This window comes from Megalopta genalis, chromosome 11 (genome assembly GCF_051020955.1).
Source record: "Megalopta genalis isolate 19385.01 chromosome 11, iyMegGena1_principal, whole genome shotgun sequence".
NCBI classification, from domain to species: Eukaryota; Metazoa; Arthropoda; class Insecta; order Hymenoptera; family Halictidae; genus Megalopta; species Megalopta genalis.
In genome coordinates this window covers 15371795-15395673 of record NC_135023.1, presented here as the reverse complement: position 1 = coordinate 15395673, position 23879 = coordinate 15371795, and the positions used below count along the sequence as shown (strand labels likewise).

General features: G+C 36.8%; 1 protein-coding gene across 1 annotated transcript in view; it reads left to right on the top strand.

Annotated features, from left to right (window-relative positions):
- LOC117219137 (dipeptidase 1) overlaps nt 1-23879 on the top strand; it is a 287674-nt gene that overhangs the window by 37973 nt on the left and 225822 nt on the right. Inside the window, exon 2 of the mRNA XM_033468054.2 lies at nt 17196-17626. Within this exon, the coding sequence (XP_033323945.1) occupies nt 17384-17626 (243 nt within the window). The 5' untranslated portion in view covers nt 17196-17383. The remainder of the gene's footprint in view (nt 1-17195; nt 17627-23879) is intronic.

Below are 23879 nucleotides of genomic sequence, written 5' to 3'. Positions count from 1 at the left end.
TCTTTGTCGCGTAAGTAGCAAGACGCTTCTGGATTACAAATTTTCCAGGCGACTCGGGAACTGCCGCAAGTTCCTCGTTTTTTAGCGTTGCGCGCCGGGAACGTTCAATGCGGATCCTCCTCGGTGAATCATATTTACCTTGGGAAGCACTTTTCCTGATAGTGAATTACAGGCGGAGGGCCGGGATATAATGGAAAGTAGATGGTGCTTTACCCGTTCTACGAACCGTTTAGTAGTCTTCGAATGGAGATTGTCTTACGAAGCCAAATTGAAACCGATTAGGGAAGCGACGCCATGAGTGGGGCACTTATTTAGGACGAGATAACAAAACGGCTGAACGACCCGTCCAATTCTAGGTTGGAACGTTCGAGAGATCGGTTCTTTTGCTATAAGAATGCATGGTGTCAATGAGTTTCTCCTACACTTGCTGTGCTTTATTTTTAATTCTTTAAACGTCCATATTGTACGATTCAACAATTGGTTGCATTGAATGGGGCAGGTGTATTAATTAATGGAACAGTGTAACAAAATTGTTATTAAATCTAGTGACTCTGGGACACCACTAAAAATTGTCGTATCACGTTTGAAAATAATTCTGATAATGTGAAATTTATTTATTTTTAAAAAACTGTTGAAAGTGTAACTGTTGTACGAGTCACGAGACTAATTTCATCTGCATGAAATGCAATAAATCATATAAAATAAAAATAACACTGTAGATCAGAAAAGCGATTTTGATTTAGAATTAAAATGGCTTCGAGTGTGAAGGGTTGATCTTATAAATACTGCTTTTTTATTCATTATGAGTACAATAATTAAGTTACATAAATTACTAAAATGACGTAAGAAAATAAGAATTTGCGTAAACATCTGCGGTTTAGTCGTTCCAATCCAATTAATCCAATATGATTTTCAGAAACAATAACTAAATATTTATTGACAACAAATTAGCTCTTTTCTTGTATATTGTTTTGCAGCTCATTTCTAGCACGGATCGATTCTACCACGAAGGAATTAATATTATTAATAGATTAACAAATATTAATCTTTCGTTAAATCATTCATTTACCATTGCATTGAAATCTCTGTAGCTAAATATTTCTGAAAATTGCTGGTTACATTGTTAAAACTTTTAACTGTAGCGACGGAACATCCGATGGAAAGAATTGTTTAATATAAGTACAAAAAAAATGATGAATGTCCAAGCTACAAAAAGAACGCAACGTAATCGCCAATATAAATTCAATAACGAAACGTTCGCGTGGGCATAATTTTTCTGCCATTTCCATAATTTTCAAAGTTCGGAACTTCAGGAATTCAAGGATCGCTGAGTTCGCAGCTGGCGGGAAGTGTCAGTGAATATGTTCCAGGAACACGCGGCTGGCACCGGCGAAAGAACAGAAAAGTGTGTGTCGAAGTGTCTTCTAATATCGTCGTACACGGTTCGCTATGTCCAAAATTACCAGTGCATGGAATCGCGACAAAAATGCGAATTCAATATAAACGGAAGAGTTGAATCCGTGTTTGCACGGGGACTGCTTTCTTCGAGGGGAACTCATAAAAAACTCGTAAAGATCTTGTATGGATGTCGAAACACGTTTCCGACATATATTTCAGGCACAATTTCCGTTACGATAAGCCGATACGCGATACGAAGGATCTGATAAATTTCCCGGAATGCTAAAATTGCTCGCAGATTCTCCGAATTTCTTCCTTCTGCGCCGAACATCGAACTATTTTCGGTTACTTCACAGATGTCAAACAATCTTCTCCGTGACACACAATATTTAAAATTTCGGTATATTTCATTAATTTCTTTTTCTTTCTTTTCCTCTCTTTTTCTTTCTTTTCCCCTCTTTTTCTTTCTTTTCCTCTCTTTTTCTTTCTTTTTCTCATGTAATTTCTGTAACAACCTGAAATAAATATTGGCTGTTTGCGGTTCTTATAATTACTCACACGGATGTAGTAATTAGACTGCGGCCCTTTATACAAAATAAAAATTATCTGCATCGATTGCAAGACGTGCAAACCAAACACGAGTTTATTTCTTTCTTTTAATATCTTAATAAATTCAAGTTACTATATTTACTTAAGCAGAGACTCGCTTATCCGAATAATTTTTATCCGAAGGTTCATTTTTGTAATATTCTGATACCAAAACGTTCAATCACCTAAACATTGCATTCAAGTTCTTCACTAGTTGATAATATATTTAACTAATACAATGATTAGACTATAGAACTTTTAATTACCAGAATATTGTGAAATAAATGTTCGAATAAGATATTTTTGTGCAATAAAGTGTTCTGTTTCGTCAGTTCAACAGTTACGAAACGGGAACAAATTATTTTCCTCCCGTTTTCCTTCTTTTTTATTGAATAAAATTAAAAATTCGTTCTTTTTCGAAAAATATCGTTTGTCGGTGCAATCTCAAATACAGCATACTTCAATTATATATAAAAACAGAAAATTTATTGATAGTTTTATAGTTATGAGACGCAGTACATATTACCGTGAGTTTATAGAATTATTTAAACTCCAATACTTTTCTTTTCGGTGTCCGCAAAACTTGGAATAATAATATCTCCCGGCTTCCTATCGTTATCAATTCCAAAATGCAACAGAGAGAGGTTGAAAGAGATATTCGAATGCGTACAATAAATAGAATCGAACGACGTGCTCGCGAAGGCATCAGCCGGGCAAGAAGTTACGAGAGGACAGTTTCAACGGTACGTGTCATCGGAAGTCTGTGTCGAACCTCCTATGATGCGCGAGAGCATCATGAGAATAAAGAAATAGGTGAGCCGGAAAAGAAACGAGAAAGTTATCCGAGGATTCCCAGAAATGTAGTCTTTTTCCGGTAAAGGAAGGATGCGCCGTACGTGCACCTTGGAACGATAGGAGTGCGATGCGTGGAAAAAGGGATCTACCCGGTCCGCTCAGGATCGAAGAGGTGTACGGAAGTCGTACACTTTCAGAAACATCGAGGGCTCTCCGGCTAAAGGATGTTTTCCTAATCGGAAATCTGGGCCAGTGATTTAATTGATTTTTCATGGATTCGTTCCTTTGAGAATCTCTCTCTCTCTCTCTCTCGAGAGAGAGAGAGAGTTTTTATTTTTATAAAAATATTGCTTGGAATAACGCGTCTCGAGTTTTCCTTGGAAAGTAACGTAATCTCTCTGAAACACTATTATTGTATAGTAAATTTGGAATGAACCACTTCGTTATATGGGTAATCTTCTTATAATATGATACTCCTATTAGGCGGTTCTGCTCTAATATGGTCGGAAAATCGCGGGCATAGTTCGAGGGAGGTGTATTACTTTACGATAACGTTCGGTACGCTTCGATAATTAATTGGTACTTTTATTCTACGAATTTTACTTGCCTGTATTTTATCGGAATGCAGCTTTTGTTTCATTCATCTATATACGTACGTATGTATGATTGTTTTTTTCATATCGATGTGTTTGCGTCCTTTTTATGAGCCCATTGTAACTTCAATATATTTGTCAATTGATTTTCCATAACTAGGATACTTTCTAATAAATTATTATTGCTATTTCGGATGCATTACGTATGCAATTAACACGCGTTACACATACATTTGGAACATTGAATTACACGGTATAAATATTTTTTGCTTGTTAAAACTATTTTATCGTATTTTTAAAAATTATTTCAAGGTACGCGCATTCGAACGTGGATCTTTGTAAATATAGTTCAAATAAACATTAAGAAAATCCTTAATTGCTATACAATAAATATTGAAATTTGTTATTGACAGAGACAGTACAGTTTTTTAAAAGATACCCAGACCAGTGAAATGATGAAATTGTTTATTCATTTTACAGTGGCTACAAACATTATAAATTTGCACTATCGATATGTAAGATATAATTATAATTTATATAAACTATTTAAATTTGTGTATTAAGAATCTATTGTAATTTATCTTTGTATTAAACATGCACTGTAACCTAAATTTCTATTAAAAATCTATTACAATTAAAATTCCAACAGAATGGGAGAATTTTTCTGACGTTACTTAGAATGAAAATTGTACGCGGAGGAATAAGTTTCTCCGCTAACAAAATGAAGCTTGTAATGAAAAGAAATTTCTGTCGGTACGAATATTCACAATCTGATTCCGCGGCCGAGTGAAATAAAAATGTCAAAGAGTAGACACAACTTTAATTAACAAACTGCGGATTTTATGCATTTATGACAAAAATGAGCTAAGAGAGTTTTATTCGGCTTCGCGGGACCTTTAATTACGGCAGACCATGTTTGCATAAAGATTCGCAGTCCAATTATAAATTAAAAAGCGACGAGTGTCTTGAAGCTGCTGCAGTAACAGCACTTTTCTCGATCGCCGCTGCAATGTTTAAACTGATCAAAAGGCATTACATTTCTGTCCTCGAATTAGTCGAGTATTTGGAGAACACGCAGGTAACCCTTCAAAGAGCCCGGCAGGAAACGTTAGCTGGCCTCTGTTGCAGAAAGTATCTCCGGTATATAAGGCAATCTCGAAACGGATTATGAAAGGCAAATAGCGTGAAAAACTCTAACATTTTGACATTACGGAGATGCAATCTTCTCTCGGCTCGAAAGACGGGAAGCTGGACGGCGATCCTTCGGAAGACTTTGTCGGCTCTGGTTTCCCTTCTCCGTTTCCCGGGGAAGGAAAACACGGCTCCATCCTTTCACTCACCGCTATCTCTTTAAAATCGAGGATTTCCACTCGGCAGTATATACATATATATATACGGTGCTGCAGAACCAGGTCGTAATTCTTTGATGTAGACTGCCCTAAGAGTCGTGAGATGTGTGCCTCTCATTTTCAAAGTAACTGGCGATGACAGAAAGTGCCGGGAAGAGAAGAGAAGGCTTTCCATTCAATGTCGTATCTTAATCTGGTCTTCGTAGCTTTCTATTAACAGACCGACGGGACGCGACGCGACACGACGCTTTCCGTCGAGGGATACCCGGGGATCGATGGATCACGACGACACAAATGAAATTTTAAAAGAGACAGATTCATGGCGCAATTGTTTCGCGCGGAGCATTATTTAGCATCTATCGGTTCGATTTTCTTCTTTTGAAACGCGCCGCTATTGGAAAACCGTCGATCGTTCTAATCACAAAAATTTCGAATACCACAGTCAAGCACCGGGCACCATTTTGACCTAGATTTTCGAATGCTTCGCCTGAATTCTTCACGTGCGAAGGCTGTACGGAGCATATTCCTGTTTCTCGGCCTATTTTGAAGTTCTTTCCAAATAAGCTTCGCGATACGTTCTTACGAACGTTTGCTGACGTTGTATATGTTTTACATAGCATCGTGAATTTTTGTACGTTGTCGTCGGATTACAGCACTGTTTCGTCACTAGTTTTAGAGAAATTATGGTATCGAATCCATTCATACTCTTCGGCGCAATGTCTATATAGGTAATTTTCTGTTACATGTAAGACTAGAACGACTTGTGAATAGATTGCGGATTTTATGCGTTCATGACAAAAATGAGTGCAATCTAACGTGAAACAGTAAAAAGATCAAGAACATTCGATAATGTCGATGTACTGCTTTCGACTTACTAAAATTGTTAAAGAAAGAATGCTAATTCTAAATTACTTGTATTCTTTGCAACGGTGACTGAACATTTTTATTTTGCATAAAAATCGGCAGTCTACTTATCAATATAATCTTTTTTTTAAAGCAGAAGGCAGCAAAGTATTGATGGGTATAGTTGCAATATGCACTACGTATGGGTTCAAAAATTGATTTTATACCGTTTTAGATCAACTTTGTTGGTAGTTGGTTCAACATGTGCATGTTACCTTATTTAATTGCATATTTTGCTCAGTCTTCATTTCAGTATTAAAGTAAAACGTGGTTCCTTGCATCGAAGAAAAGCGCTGGGCTTTATCGTATAATTATATCGCATGATATTATGAATGTATTACATTGTACATTCTTCTAGAATTCCTTGCGAAAAAATTAAAGTCTTTCCAGTATGATTTCACAGAGTTTGACGGAATTTTTATCGAATACTTGCGTAACAAGTGAAACGAGTTTTGCGACGAAACTCTGAGAAAAATCTAACAAGTGTGCAGTTAAAAGTTACTCTATTATAAAAATGTTGAACCTTGTGATACTAAATACTTTGTACAAATATATATTAAAATAATTGCATATTATAAAACGCAAGAATTTACGACATAATCAGTGTATTCTTTAAACCATACGCTACTCTTCAAAAATACATAAACAAATGAATGTTTGCAATTATCAGTGAAATATTTTACAGATCATTTTTGAAAATTTGTTTATTACATTGTTGCTTAAATGTTACGTGACAATAGAACAACACGGACACTATTCATTAATAGATCACATTGACAAAATTTTAATAGCGATATTGTACATGTATATAATTTATACGATATAAGTATATTGCAAAACAGTAAAATTTTAGAGAATCTGATCTGTCATTTTATTTTTTCTGTTAACCATAATGCTCTTAATATGGTTATTTTTTATTTTAATTAGATATATACGTTTACTGAGTTTCTGCAAAGTGACAACTTAAAATTATGGAAGGAATCAGATGGAAGGATGAAATATGAAAATTCTACGAAGCATTTGCTGAAGACAATCCAATATAAACGAAAACAAGCAACAGATGTGATAATGAAGCTTGTCGTTTATACAAAGGGAAATAATTCTATCAATATCAGTTTGATTAAAGAAGCTGTTGCAGTAGCATAGGTTTCGTACCCTATTCATCTGCATTTGATAGGTGTCCCGATGGAGCGATCCGTGTAAAAGGACGAAATATTAAAAAAGCTGTTACAATATCAGAGCTTTAATAACCTTATTCACCTGCATTTTATAGATGTCCAGATGGAAAAGTGAATGAAATATTAAAATTCTAAGAAACATTTGCTGAAGGCTATCCGATACGAACGAAAACAAAAAGCAGATATATTATACAAAGACAAACCATTCTGCCAATATCAGATTGATTTAAAGAAGCTGTTACAATATCACAGCTTTAGTACACTCTTCGTCTGCATTTGTTAGGTGTCCAATTGTCGCCTATAATAAAAGGGAACACTTTAATTGATCACAAAATCGCACCGATTTTTTTATACGGATCCATAGGATATGCCACAAAGATCACAAAAATGTAAATTGAAGGTGCTACCATGGCTTGGTCTGACCTTAAGAGATTAAGAAAAAAGGAAAAATAAGAGTGCTGACTTTTGTTTGGAGTTTAGTATATTTTTCGTTAACTTATATTTCATCTTAGATATAAGATATTATATATAATATAATATATATAATAATATAATAATATATATGTAATAGATATAAGATATTATATAAGATATTATATCTATTTTTATTATCATTAATGTCTGCCGATTATGAATTATTGTCGTTTATCAATTTATTATCAACTTACGTCCTACAATCTAATTTCACGTGAAGAGCTAATTACTTTTGGACAGACCGTTTGCCATTTTCCTTTCACTCACTTCTTCTTTCGTCTTTGTTGTCCTCTCAAGGTAAGATCAGGTCTCGGTACCACTTATAATTTACACTTTCGTGATCTTTGAAGCATATAATTCCATCTGTATGAAAAAAAACGATACGATTTTGTCATCAATGAAATAGTGTTCCTTGTAAGACAAATCATTCTACCGATTTGGTTAAAAAAGCTGTTACAATATCACAGCTTCGGTACGCTATTCGTCTGCATCTGTTAGGTGTCCAGATGAACGATAGAGTATATCTACCCAAACGTCCGCAATCAATTATGCAGTTTGCTGGCGAAGATGCGTCGGAGGATCTCGCAGGCGGAGAAAGTGAATCGCGGAAGCGCGAGGAAAGTGGAAGGAAACAGGGGGGGGACGGATGTATACGAATAAGAAGAGTTGCAGAGATTTGCGTCGGGAGAGTTTAGCTCGCGCTTGGGAAGGTGTTGAAAAACATACGTCTAAGAAGTCGATTTATCGAGGGGTCTTTGACCGAGCGGCGTGCCGTGCTTCTTCGGCGATGCAAATCCCCTTTCCCGGAAGGAAGAGGCCCGTAATTGGGAGATGAACGTGTTACCTAGACCTCCCCCCCGTCCCTCTCCGAAGATTGATGATCGCGCCCGAAGAAGAGACGAACATCGGGCTCCACCTTGAAACGATGAAGACTCGCCCCGCTCCAGTGAGCCGCCTTCGGATCCAGTGAAAGAGAAAATTATCTAGCCGGCGCATCGGGACAGCGTCGGGGAACCGTATCGGTCGTTCGACCGTGACGCGACCTTTATTTCGCGAACGCCTGATAATTTCTCGCGAAGGGAAAGCCGTCGAAGTGTTCGTGGACAAATTATTGCTATTGCCCAGCGCGACACGGCTATTGGAGGAAGCCGTGTGTCACGGATTACGTCGGGGAAAGAAGCAGATAAGAACGACGCTATGTTCGCCCATAGCTGCGCCCGCTTGTAAACGTCGGCGAAACTCGAATGAAACCTGACGGTTTGTCGTAACCGTACTCGAACGTCCTGGGTAACAAAAGTCTACGCTCGCGAAAATTTCAATTGCGAGTCCCGCGAAACTTCGTCACTTTTAACGCTGTAACTCCGTTTAATCTGCAAAAGTGGATTGTATTTGTTTAAATTCGGCGCGGTTGTTGCTGTCGCGATAACAAAATCATTTTTCAACGTTGCGCGCACTTTTTAGCAGCGTGGTTTCTTGATTGGGGAGTGTTTCACAATTTTATCTCCTTGCGAATATTGATTTTATGTCGTTGAAGTGGGGGTGTTGTCTACAGGGTGAACAATAGAACTAGACCGCGGGTTTTACGCGTTTATAACAAAAATGTGTTGCTTCGATTTGAAATCGAAGATTTAGGATTAATATTTGATGTTAACACTTTGACGACCACGCGGCAAACACCGCGAAAGTTTCATAATATGAAAATATTTTATTCAGTGAAATAAAAATTGCGCGGCAAGTTTATGTGACATACGTTGCTTTTCCAACATTCTTGCGTCTTGCGAATCTTAATGACATTGAGAAATTATACCGGACTAGCGAAGAAATTAATTTCCGAAAAATAAATTTTAAATAACTCTGTATTAATAGTGTAATTATAATACACTATTTTAATAGCGCAATTTTGATATACCTTGTTAATAATATAAACAGAACGAATATGGTTAATAATATAACTATGATGCGTTCTTCAAAAAGCTTCACTTACAAAATACGTTAAACGAAAATTTAACAAACTATCATATTTGTGCGATCCTATTTTCTATTATTTCTATTATCGAAATATAGACTCAAAGTAACTTTTACATTTTTAATGATGCTTAAACGAGAACTTAACAAAATATTTGTATATTTTTATATTGGAAATAATAGAAAATAAAAGGACACAAAAGTTCTCTCTCGTTCAGATATCGGTAACAATGCAAAAGTTACTTTGAGTTTATAATTATACACACCACTGTACACAGGTTTTAAACTTGGTCGATGAGGGTTTAGGAATTCTAAAGGCTGGCAGGGTAAGATCGGAGTCTTGAAGATGACGTGGTCAGAGGAAGGTTCGATTATGATGCGGCAAGGGCCGAGGTCGAGGATGAGACAGAGTTTCAGGCTGAGACGAGGATGAGATCATCGTGAGTTTATAGAAGATTTTGGGATGTTTGGTTTTGGTGAAAAACAGGAAGCCCGGTATCTATGCATAATGAAACGACGTTGATGTACAAGGGAGCAGCCTGTTATCGACACGAGGGTCAAGCGTCGAGAGTGATATTTAGGTGGCAGGTTTCAGACGGGACACCCTGTACGTGTCCGCGGGGGGCGAGGACCGAACGCCAAATGAATTAACGAGACAGCGTTTCGATTAACGGCGGAAGACAAAGTAGACGATAGAGGATGCAGCCGTGGAAGGAACGAGAGGTCGGGCTGACTGACAGAAAACAATTCGTTCTTGGTAGAGGTTCCGAGATAATGAAACGAAAACAAGATTCCCTTCGTTAATCGAGTGTCCACAGGATAACCCTGGCCGCGCCGACTGAAACCGACCAATCCTATTTCAGCCTCGTGACTATGGCGATGAATAAAACAGCGCAGCCTCGCCAAGGAAATCATACAGACGAGTTCTTAACTCCTTACCTCTCTGTCAGCCCCGACTCTCCGCAGCTTTTCCGTCCGCGTTCGCTCTAACCTCCTTCATCCCCGACATTTCCTACTTCTGCTGCCTCGTCGCGAGTCCTCTGATCGCTGAAAGCCCCCGAAGAGCTTCCACCTTTGCGGCCGTACTTCTGATCACGGGAGGAGATCCGCAGAGGAGACAGCAAAAGGTGAAGCGGATAGATAGGAACATGGACAGCGGGGCTCGGCTCTCGTGAATTCCATAATTATCGGTTTAACATCTTTTTGCAACGCGAGAGAGCCCGCGACCCCGTTTTCCCCTGCGTTTTATTTTTCGATCTTCGACAGGTCGAGCTTCCGCAGAACTTTGCTCATCGCAAGTCGTTCGCCCGAACATCCGTCAATGTTCGGCTTCGTTAGTATTGTAATATTCTACCTGTGGCTACCGCGTTGCCAGACGCTGTAAAATGATTGATTGTGTAAATGTAAGCGAATGAAATTCATCTACCTCCGACGCGGAGTTGCTTCGGAAGGTAATTATTCCGAAGCCAGAAGATCGATAGAAAATACTTTTGCGGAAGATGAAGTAGAGATGCAGTAAATTCACCGTAATTGACTCTCAGATCGTACACAGAAATTGTTTTTATAGTTTTGTACGATTGTTGAGAATCTGTAACTATAAAAAAACAAGCCGCAAGGCTTCGAATAATGAGAGCAATTGAAATCAATTTTGAGTTTCGCTGTTTCTAGAATCTTATGGATTTCATTTGATCTTGTTCATTTAGCAAATTCGAAATCAACGAAGCAATCTAGAATATTTTTTATTAATTTATGATCGTTAACACCTTATATTAGGTCTACCGGAAAGTTCTGTCCGTTTAAGGAATGAATAATAATAATATTTATTGTATAATATAATTTCCGTCGTTACTTATGACCTCTTGCCAGCGTGATGGCAATTTGTGAGCAACATTTTTCAAAAATATATGTCTCACATGAATATGTGCATATCTATTGAAATTTGCAATGACATTATCAGACAGAACTTTCCGGTAGACCTAATAGTTTATTATTTCGCTATACTGTTTTACAAAGAAAAGTAGTACTTCGTAAAGAAGAATTTAGAATATACAGCAAAGGGGCTAATGGTATTATGTTTTAATCAACCTTGATTTACTGTAGAGAATACTTTTGTTACTACAATAATTTATCCCTAATTCGCGCTGAGATTGCGCACAAAAAAGGACGATTTGGAAACAGGTGATACGATTTTATAGTTACCGATTGTCAACAATGATAAAAACGAGACGCAAGGCTCGCATAATCGTATCTCCTCTTCCCAAATTGTCCATTTTTGTGCACAATCTGAGCGCGAATTAGGGAGAAATTACTGTATTTTAAATTGTGATGCATGACAATCTTGCCAAAAATACGGCACACGTTCTTGTTTCCTGTTAACTGATAATTTTCTGTTCTCCGCAAGATTTGTATCTGATGGTAATAATTTGGCAAACCGTTTTAATTATTATAAGTTATTACACCTTCTCCCAGTAATCGTTCCAGGACTTTTAATGAACCATAACGATGACCGTCAATTGTATGTGTTCACTTGCGAGAAGTACTTTTACAAATAGTTTTCATAAACAGTAAAAATCGACTTGATCGCATTCGATAAAAATATATCTCTGCTCTAAATGATGTTGGTAAGCTGGAAATAACGCACCTCTATCGTTAATTGCTGCGATAACGTCGTTGTTACGTATTTCGACCATTAATTTTTCCAGAAATACACAAAATCCGCAGTTTAGCAGTCGCGCGAATTTCGCACTACGCTTTTCGCGTGCACGTAGGAACAATAGAATAGAAGGTAGAATGGAAGTTGCAATAGAAGAGTCACAATAGAATGTCCATACAAAAGTGTTTCTCCTATGAACAGATAGGACATAGTACGGGCCGAAAAACAATCAAAGTTTTTGTCCAGGTACACACGTTCCTAAAATCGGCCGCTGTGAGGCGAAAACTAAAGTATTCCACGGTTTTTCCCCGACGCTCGTTACTTTCTCTTTGCGCTTCATATTCAGTTGGTCATTGAACGGTTGGAAAAGCTTTTGCGCCTCGCGGAATAGATAGTATCCGCTTGCAGGGGAAAAGGAACGGGCGACGCAGAAGACAGAGGAAAAAGAAACCGATGGAATAAGGGCACGTTCCCCGGAAGTGGTGTTTCGAGAATGCTGTGAAAGTAGAAATAGCTGGCGCTAGGGCGGAGTAAAACAAAAGTCTCGTCTGGTTTATCAATCCCGTGGCTGCGGACTCGCGGCCGTACTGGTTTCAGGAAAGACCGGCTGGATTAAAGGCTTGCGTGTGCTTGCGTACGTGACAGTTTTCACGATTGACGGAAGAAAGATCGCGATGGTGTCACGGCAATAATGATAAAAATCTCGTACTATGGTGATACCATTACATACAGTCGGTCGAGGAAATACTCGGCAATACGAAATACTTTGCAGTACGAGCACGATTTCAAAACGCTGGACTAAATGACTTGAATTTTTTGAAAATGTTAAGCGGTTACTAACAAACTATAAACGAATTTTTGTCAAAATTAAAATCGACTGAATTGACAAAAAATATCACATATTTTTAACTTTTTCATTTGAGTGAATAATTAAACTTTGAACATATGCTGCGTGCTGACTTATGCGCATGCTGAAAATTTCATTGATATCGGTTAGCGTTGTTACAATTGAAGATTTTTATATTTTTCAATGTTTCGAGTCCACAACAATGTTCACCGATTTCCATGAAATTTGCAGCATACACAGTTACCGAGATCTACAAAATGCAATGTGTTTCAAGTTTAATTATTTACTCAAATAGAAAAGTTACAAAGTACGAGTTTTTGTTATCTTTTCACAATTTCAATCAATATTAATTTTTACAAAAACAGTCCTTCTAACACCTGAAACAAATTCAAGTGGATTGATTGAATTTTTAAAAAATTATTATCATTATATTATTATTATATCTGTGATGGACAGAAATTTCTTATTTTGAAAATATTGAGGATGCTTTGCATCTTTGCCTCTTCGAGGGGATTCAAATTTTGTCTACGTCTACAAATTTCACATAATTTTTGTGTCTATTATATAGATTATTAGATGAGGATTTTCAACTCATACTATATACAAACAGTTTCAACTAATAAATTATTTGCAAACATTTACGCAAATATAAATTTCGAATGTTAGATACTATTATTTATTTGGATATTTTTAAATATTTGATGATTAATAAATAGTCTGTATAATTTTCTGACCGAAACGTCATTAGCAAAGTTAAGGATAACACATGTATTTTAAAACGTGCAGGAAAATTCAGCTTTTAATATTGTCGATTATGTAATGGAATTATGGATTATTCCATCGAGTTCGTTCCACGGAAAATGTATTTTATGGCCTCTCATGTTATTGAATTGCGACTGAAAAAATTAAATACGACGTGACAGAATTTTCATGAATGTAATTGAAATACTATACCATAAATTATCCCTCTTATTTTCTGTATAATATTCATACAACATATACTACATTTTCCATTTACAGCCGTATCGTCGCAGCAGTTCTATTAAAAATTTTAAAGACTACGGAATATGCTATTGCACAATGTCGAATATCGTTAAATGAAAAATTCTTTGTCTTCGTATTAATATCGATGGTCTTCAGAGAACTATTTTTGTGTTTTTTAAGGCGATCATTTAATGCTTAATAAAGCATTAATAATACGCTCGAGAACGAACGTGTTTCAAAATAAGCGTACTATGTAAAAACATAGCTGTGCAGTAAGTTCAGAGGAAAGCAGGTTCTTATCGAGTGCTGTTGTAGATACACGTTTCTTCTTCCATACTACGCGTATCAAGCCAGATAAAGGTTTTCTTTGATGTATTTGCAGAGCACTCTGCTTTCAAGAAATTTTTCAATTGTTCGAGTGATGAAAATCAAGCTTTTATCTACCGATATCGCTTCGCGGGGACATTCTCGTGTACGAGAGAAATTCGTAGAGCATTCGTACAGGAAATATGGAAGAAAATAATGGTCTTGTAGGAAGGAAAATCTGTGGTAAATTGGAATCGAGCGATCAGCCCCGCCAAGTCTCTCCAAACGGCTACGTATACTTTCATGTATACCTATATACAACACATGACATGCATACATGCAAAACTATAATTCGACGTTGTAGGGAATCCTCTTGAAACATGTTTTCCTTCTGCGACATGATGCAGTCAAATGAATTTCGTTAAATTCGAACGAGAAATGTGTATTCTAAATATTGTTTTATGTAACAAAATTGTAGACGAATTATATTATTTCATATAGTAGACAATAGTTTTGAAGCTGAACAGTATAGTATCGATTGAAAATAATCTTACCGAATAATTATTAATATAATATGCACATGATTAAAGTGCAAATTTTTATGTAAAGTCAAAATTTTCTATCCGAATTGTATCCAATGCGAGTCGAATACAAAATTCACTTCAATAAGATTTGCAGGCTACACATGATTAATTATGTAATTGTTCGTAACAATTTAAATTATTTACTTGTCCAATTCATATTATAATTTTTTAATAATTCAAGTCCCTTTTTTTCTAGTTTGTTGTATTTTTTTAGTTTCAATTTTTTTAAATAATGCTATAAAGCAATAATAAAAGTGGTTTTTAAATTTCTTCTTAAATCCACTCTCTATACTTTAACGAATTACTAGCGAAATGACAGTTTTCTGTGATCGTTTGTAAACTAGGATTTGTACTTTCAATTCGAAACTTTGACAAAATTGAAAAATGAGATATCTGCATCGTCGCGTAATAATGTCCAAAATTTTTTATCGACGTTAGGCATTAGCTCTGAATTAGAAATTGCATCCAATGTTATTCACACTGGGATGTGCAAATATTCTTCAGGAATTGTTTCTTCTAAATTAAAACATCGATGGTTACTATAGATTACATATTTTTCATTTAAATTCTCATTTCTTAAATTCTTAATAGATTGAATTCAAATTTACGAGATACTGTATTCGTATTTTAGGAAATTCAACATTTTGTAATAAAGGAGAAATGAAAAAAATTAATTAACATTCACTGCATATGCGAATCATGAGAAAGTGGTAATATAGGTAATATAGTTCAGTGTGTGGGATTCGAGAGATGAAGGCTCTCTTTGTATTACGTATTCGTACGGAATCCCGAAGCTTGGCATAATGTTGGTCATAATCTTAAGATTGAAATTAAATTACCTCCCATTAGACAATTCTAGTAATATATGCAGGTGGCAATAGTGCTTAACGCGAACCACCGAAATAATGAATCTCTCCTTACTATATCTCTGTTTCTTCATACTTTGTATTCATAAGACGGTACAATATGTATGAATGTGTACCCCATACAAACACGCTGTGGTACGTGCAAAGGCATAGTCGCGTAAAGAACACCATAACATATAGTTAAGGTATACTAACCTCACCCAGGTAGAAGTTTCCTAAAACGTTATATTTCAATTCCTATTTTTCTTACGAACATTTTTGAAGTTCACCCAGCAGATCTAGGCAGCACATTTTAATAAATTTTAAAGATTATTAAAAATTAATGAAAGTAATTTGCATTGGTTGTAAAATGATACTATACATGGGTGATATTTTAGTAATTTTGCCAGTTTTATTATTCCAAAAATATTAAATAGTAGATATTCACCGTTTACTAAAAAGATTTGGTAAAAATGTTTATCATCTTCTATTGAATTAAATAACAGACTTTGTTATTTAATTAATCCTTTACAGAATAACGATTTTTATAAAAATTCCACTTGATGGGAGCATTGTAACGTAAATGAACGTTTTACGAACTGATTTAAGGAATGGAATTTAATTAGAACCTAATTACTTGGATGAATAGTTCAACTACACAAAAATAATGAAATTCATGAATAAATTGTGCTGGCTACGATGCTAATATGTTCAATTTCATCAAAGCAGTATTCTTCAAAAAATATTCCGAAATCGCCGCACGCTCGCAGGTCCAACAAACTCGGTTGATGTTGACATTATCCTTTGATCTTCTAATTTTCAAGCACCCTGCATAAGGGATACACGAAGAAGATTGTAAGCTCGATTGAACAACTAGTCGAAAATATTTGTCACTTAATCGGACAAGAAACTTTCTGACGGTATAAAATCTAAAATCAATCTGAAACAGATTCGTCTCATCTGAACGCATTCTGATCCAAGAATCAAACACATTAACTATGTTTTGACGAGTGTAGCAACAAAGCGTCTAACAGATTCTTCTTATCTGGACCAATTTAGGTTCAACGTTCAAACCCATTGAATTGCAAATAAATGTGTGTTCTTAAATCTGGCGATGAGCTGTGTAACTGTGAAGAGGACTTTTCTAGACCAATTTATACGCAAAAGTCAACTCGTTCAAGTCGAAACTAACAGTAATACAGTCTAATAAGGATTCAGTAATGTCAAACAATCGAATTCATCTATTCTGTAGAGTCTTCCCTCGAGTCTGATACCAAAGCTTCTAGCACTAGCAATCTAAAATCAGCTCAAAACAGATTCGTTTCATTTGGACTCAAATGTAAATATCTGTGCTTAAGTCTAACAGCAAAGAGAATCGTCTTATCCGAGTCCATTTAGATCCAAGACTCAAACTGATTGACTTGAAAGTAGATATGTGCCCTGTAGGAAACATAATTTCGAGAGACTGTTCCATCATACGAACAATTTAGGCCCAGTAGTTGAACCAACTTCATCGCACGTCTTCATCCTGAACTTTAGTGACCAAATGTCTATCTCTGTAAGATTTAAGATCATCCAGAACTAGATTCGCCGTACCTAGATCAATCTGTGTCGAAGAGTGATACTGAACTAGTCGAAAGTATTGGTCCTTAAACCTGGCGACAGCTGTAGAGGTGTAGGATCTAGGATCAGGGTGAGACAGGTTCGCCTCGTCTCACCCTAGACCCATTTAGGCCCACGTTAGGTCCCGGCTAGAGGGCAGCTCGCGCAGCCGCACCGTGGTAGACAAGTGACGATGGACAGGCGCGAAAGGTGTCCCGCGATAGAGACGAGGAACATGGCGCCGGTTGTGGATCGCGTGAATCGCGGGAGGATGCAGTGATCGGTGTGACCTACCGACCAGTGGATCGACGGGAGGACGATGCATCACTCCGGAGGTACCGGGTACGGGACCGGGCCCCAGGAGCGAGTGCACCAAGCGCCGCGAACTACCGGCCAACCTGACAAGTGTCCCTACGAGACCTACCAGGCCCAGATACCGGATTGCTGTGCAGCTGCCGCTGCGGTCCAGGATCCGTATCCACGACCACCGAGCGGATATGACGGCAGGTGCTACGATGAGTGTCATCGCAGGACTCCCTATCAGGAAGACACCTATCCCCAGGTACGTGACACGACTTTCCTATTTCCCAATTTTTCCGCTCCCGTTGTCTCAGCTTGGACACGGTATAGCCGGAGCAATTGCATACGAAGCATTGTTCTGCGCGTTACCGAAGATTTATCGGGGTTCTTGTTCCCATACGGACGGACACCCGGCATTGGCAGAAAATGCAACGGCAAATCGAAATAGTCGACGTGATTACCTCGAGGAATTGTTTGCATGCGTTATGACCGAGAGGGATTTGTCAGATGCACTTACCGTTGATAAGTGGCCCCTTGTTAGGTTCAGCTTTTGCACTCAACCTTATTCCTTTTGTTGATCGCGCTCACCCTTTAGCACTCGAAATCAATTATTTCGTAGATCATATTCACCTTTCACGAATCACCTTTCTTCTAGTCCATTTTTTTTTTTAAGTTTATTTCTCAAAAAAATAAAAAAATAAATAGGAGTAGACCGCGGATCTTTATGCGAAGTGAAAATGATCTGCAGCAATTGCAAGATGTAAGAGCCAAGCGCGATCATGTTCCACGCTTAAATCATTTTAATGTGTTGCAATTAACATATCGACATTTCTAGTTTCCTTTAATTTTTTTACTATACTGTATTCTATACTATTCACTGTTCTATGTTTCACCTGTACATTTTTCTCATAACAATTTTTCTGCATAAAAATCTCAGACGCACTATTACGAGCAATAGTATACGTCCGTTTTGTTTCTTTCATGAAACAGAGTATGGTAAAAGTTCCGACTACGTCGTTTATGAACATACTTACGAAATTATTGCGTCCAGGTATTAAATCTATTCAATACCTACTAAATAGTACCAAATACTACAACTAACTGCATGAAAAATATGAATAAAATAATAAGAACAGAAGAACCGTAAAGAAGCTACTAATTCGCATTAAATGGTTACAGAAATTTAATAATATCATACCATTCTCAATTGCAACGAAGAATAGTACAGTAGAAAGGACTTGTGATAGTCAGACATACGAGGGAAATGAAGTTGAAGCGTATCTGCGACTGATATACCTTTCCAAACTCGTTTATCTGCAATACTAAACTTTCACTAAAACATTGATATTTTGTTTTATATCTTGTTAGCGTTACAAACACATTCACTGACAGCAGAGTTTAAACGTAAAAAAAAACAATCAGTTTTCTCAACTAACAAATAGCTTTGATTTAAGGACTATATACGTACATAAATATTTACACATACAATGGCTCACAGGAGTGTTCGTGTATCTTTTAAGACGCAATAACTTTTTGAAAGCTTTTGTAACTCACTGTACATTTTATCGTTTTTATTCGTGTAAACAGTTAAACAAACGTATCACAACCATTTTTGAGAGCCCGCATAACTGAATACGGATTAATTGCTCGTTCAATTATAATGCTACGTAGGTTCGTTTAATACAAAGGTAACGAAATATGAAATTAATTAATTCAATAATAACATAAAGCGGATAAATATATCGAAGCGTAGTCCGCATAATTAGTTGAGAAACAATGAATTGGCCGATCAGATTCGTCATGTTATAAATGATAGAAGTGACAAGCAGCGGACGATAACAGCGATCGTTGTTTAATAACGCGTCGATTATGTGTACAATAAGGATTAAAAACGGGAAATTATATTTCAAAGAAAAACAGTTGTTTTAAGTGACTCGGCATGATATTAATTAAGCCTGTCCGTTACACGCAAACTGCAACGAATGAGATTACTCTCATTTGGAAGACTCGGTGTAGATGTAGATATGAAATATCAAATTACAAACTTGATGCAACGTTCGTCTCCGGCTTATGTTAGCTCTAATTTTATCTCGCAGAAGGCTCGTATTCTCGAGGAAACACCATAGCACGGGGGGAGAACAAAATTTTCTACATTCTATTTTCCCAGTTAACGTTAACGTCGCGTCTCGATCCGGGCGCTAATTAAATTAAATTTCGTCCCGAGGCGTGCGTGCGTGCGTGTTTCTTTAATTACTCAATAGAATAGAACGAGACCGTGGTCCCGCGACCAGCGATCTCCTCGAGCCCGATATTTATGATTATTGTTCCATTGAAAATTAAATTTCACGTTCCCGCGAAAGGTGCAGGTTAATTAGTGCTGAGAAGGGAAACTTTAAGCTGCTGATGATTCAGCAGGAAACTTTGTTCGATAGTCTGACGCCAGCAATATGAGCCATTTCAGCTTAACTAATTCTAAGACCTCATGTTACGCAGAGTTGCTGCAACATTAAAGACTTACATCGATCCCCGGGAACCGATTAGTATCCTTAAAATGCATATAATTAGATCCATTAATTAAAGTTTCATATTTAATGTAGAACCGGCGCTGTTTAGTTCGCATTCGCAGTTAATTAGACGCAGTATTGCTATTACGCCAGAGGATCACGGTAACGGGAAATCTTGTTCTCAAGTAATCACGAGCCAATTTCAAGAAATTCATAACAACGAGTAACTAACACGAACATTTCTGTCAATATGCCGAACAAGTAATTAATTGAAGTTACCAGGAGTTTCATTGAAGTTTATAGAAAAAGCAATGTTTCCAGAAAGATCACGTTAAACAATATGTTGGAAGAAATATTGATAAATAAAATTATAGACGATCCTAAGCACATCCGATTATACTTTTGTCGAAAAGGTCTGCTGTTCGAGTATTATTATTCGATGTGAAAGTATGAAGATTTCAATCGATTCCAAAATGAGGTAAGATGTATGAAATATTGCATTGAAATAAAGGAATAAATTATTTTCTACCAATTGCACAAATTTCGACAAACGATATATTAGAATTAAAAATACTATTAAAATTCAAGACACGATAAGATTTGTATGAATTTAACAACCCAAACGAGTTTTAAACTTGTATTTGATTAATAAAGCAGTCTACACAGAAAAAGATGAATGATTGAATACGAAATATTAAAAATTTAAGTTATATGTTTCTTGAACAGTAATTCTTTGATACTATATTGTGATTAAATCGTTCGAGGTTGTATCGATTCGGTGCGTTTATATTCTCGCCGATGTATTGGTAGAGACCTGTGTTACAATTTTTCCATTTGTTTGGGGCCGACGAACCGACGATTTTTAATCAAAATATAACAGTTCCAACAAATATCAAGGTTGAAATGTGTCTAAAAGAATTAAACCTCTTGCGCTTTGATCTCGTTCACAACTACATCGATTAATACTTGTTTGTACTTAATCATTTCTGAATTGCAAGAAATAGAAACTGAATAAAAAGTTAATTCTTTTTTAAATAATTCTATTAGATTAAAAATAATAGAATGTCACTTAAAAATTTGTTATGCTCTTTGCTATTTTCAATTGAAACTTCTCATTCTTGCCATACATGCATCAAATCCGCAATCCATTAATAACACAAGAATTCAATTTCGCTTCGATGCAGAAGAAATGAATAGCATTCCGATTTAGTAGATTACGTATGAAATCTTCGGACAAGAGCCCGGCTCGTTGATACAGTGCAAATGCAAGAGAGATGCAATCCGGAGATCCAGCAAATTAATAAAGGAGCCCGGAGGACGAGAAATGAAATGCGAAGCTTAAAAATCTGAAAAAGTTAAGAGATTCCGTTTGTTGTTTTCATATTCCAGAAACGGTTCTCCTCCGATATTACGACACCGTCAAACCGATCGAGTTTCTCTTGATCCGACGCGATCATATTTTTGTCGATACATTGATAGAGTGTTATGTTACAATTTTTCCATTCGGTTGCGGCGACTCTAGCGACGCGCGGTAACTTTCAAGCGAGAATCGATTACGAGGATCCGTGCCAACTGATTTCCAAAATAACGCTTTGTTCGACGGTCTCTGCGCGGCGGGCTCCGTGCGATTTTTTTTCCCGCGACCGCGATACGCTATCTCTCTTTCAATGAAACCTCGTTCCCTTTTGAAATTCCTGGCTATGCATGCGCGCAGCCGAGTTTCTTTGATCCTCGTTTCAACGGGCATTACTACTCGCACATGTCGTTGCATCTAAAATTAACGATATACACGCGTTTCTTTACGGTTCAGCCGTGGGGGAATATTAACGTGGATGCATTTCGTAGAACACGTCATTGCCTTAAACTATTCCCACAGTGTTACGCGGTTTCGCTCTGTTCTTCGCCGGTTTCCTTTGGGCATACCTCGAGTCGCCGCGCCTCCATTAAACTGATGGCAGCAATGAGCGAAACGGCTTTGTGCGGGCCCTACTCGAACCGAACATTCAGAACCATCTGAAATTCTGGAAATATTGCACGCCGTTGATAAATATCGCGCGGGATCACTCCTGCGATTCGCATCGGACGCGTGCCGACGCAAACGGGGAACAGTATTCGAATCACCGTGCGCTCGTAGTTGAAATGAATGCGCGTTGCGCAACTCGGCGTGCAAGTGAATATGCTGGAAATGTATGCGTTCCGTAGATGGAATATTTTATGAACGCACAAAGGGACGATGGTAGAAATTGGACAATTTTTCGGTTCTCCAGGTTCCAAGGAATCCGAAGAAGCGTTGTTCACTGTAAAAAGATTAAGCGCCGTCTTTGGAAAGGCTCGATCGTCGATCGAATTCGTCTGTTTTGTCGGACTGCGGATTTTAGGCATTTATTGCAACAATGAGTAGGGTAGTAGAGTCGATTACATTCATCGAATAAGTTATTCTTATTCTTTTATTTCGTCTAGTTTTTAATCAAAATTGCTGTGCCTTTGGTTTCTCTTCGGGTGTAATTAACTTTATATTGTTTTTACTGTTACGAATTTTCATCTATTCGTCTAATCTATGTCATAAATGCATGAAGGAGCCTTGACACAATAATGACAAAATGACCTTGACATAAGCGGCCTTAAAACAATGTTCGTTGTAATATACAGATTACAGATTTTATGCAAAATAAAAATTGTCTGGAACGATTTCTTCTTCTAACAACTTTAATGAATTGAAAACAATATAACAGTATTTACTAACTGTTTCAATATCTCTATTGTTATGCATTACTCGTGTCATATCGTAAGTCAAATCATAAGTCTAACGATAAGAAGCGGCCCCGAGACAAAGTTTACCAGAAAAAATTGCGCGTTATCGTTCCTTAATTGAAATTTTCCCGAATCTCTTCCTCTATCTCTACCCTTCTGGCTTTCTTTCTTTTTTTGCGGATCCCCACGAATGTCCTTCTTTTCACCCATATCACGATCCATCCTCCTTTATCTGGTGCGTGCCAGAGAACCGTTGAGACCAAAACAAGCTGACGGTTTCCAGGCTGTCGGGGCGAACAAAAACCCTAGTTTCCCGGCATGCATTGTACCCACAGGCAGTATGTACTCTCATAAAGTCGACAAGATTACAGGAACTGAATACCGACGAAAATATTGAAATGATTAAATTCAGTGGCTGGAAAAGTTATAAGCCTAGCCGATTAGTTGATACGCGTGCTGTCAGATGGCGACTCCACGCGACTTCCTTGATTCCCAGCGGTTTTGCGGTCTCCAATTGTTAAGCATATGCACGGTAAATTGATTGTCACCGGTAGGATGTGTTTTCTGGTGCGATTAGTACCACAGCATGCCAGTAATCGATTATTTTGTGATTAATTTTCTAATCGATTACGACGAATAATCATTTTGTAATTGATTACGAAAAGTAGACATTTTGTAATTGACTACGAAAAGTAATCATTTTTTAATTGACTACGAAAAGTAATCATTTTTTAATTGATTAGGAAAAGTAATCATTTTGTAATTGACTGCAAGAAGTAATCACTTTCTAATTGATTAGGAAAAGTAATCATAATCGTAAGTCAATTAATCGTGATTGCAATAAATCAGTAATCATGATTAAATTTTATAATCTTTAATCAGTGATCTGTAATTACGGTCGAATGATGAATCCATCTTTTCTTTTCACTTGCTATTAATTATATTATTAATATAATTAATTATATGTATTAATTATATTCTTGTCACTTACAAATCACTTACAAATTCCGTTGAGTCATTTAATACATGCAGATTTCTTAAAAACTGTTCAGAATTATTATTAACTACCATAATACCAAATTTTTCAGTTAATCGTAATCATAAAAAATAATTATTACATTTGTTTTGATTACTTAAGTTATTCATTACTTCTGATTATCTCTTTACTCAGTAATCGTAATCAATAATTATGAGCCGCATTAGTCATAATTCTTATTCATTAAACAGATTTCTTTTTGCCTAACTCTGATTATATATGGT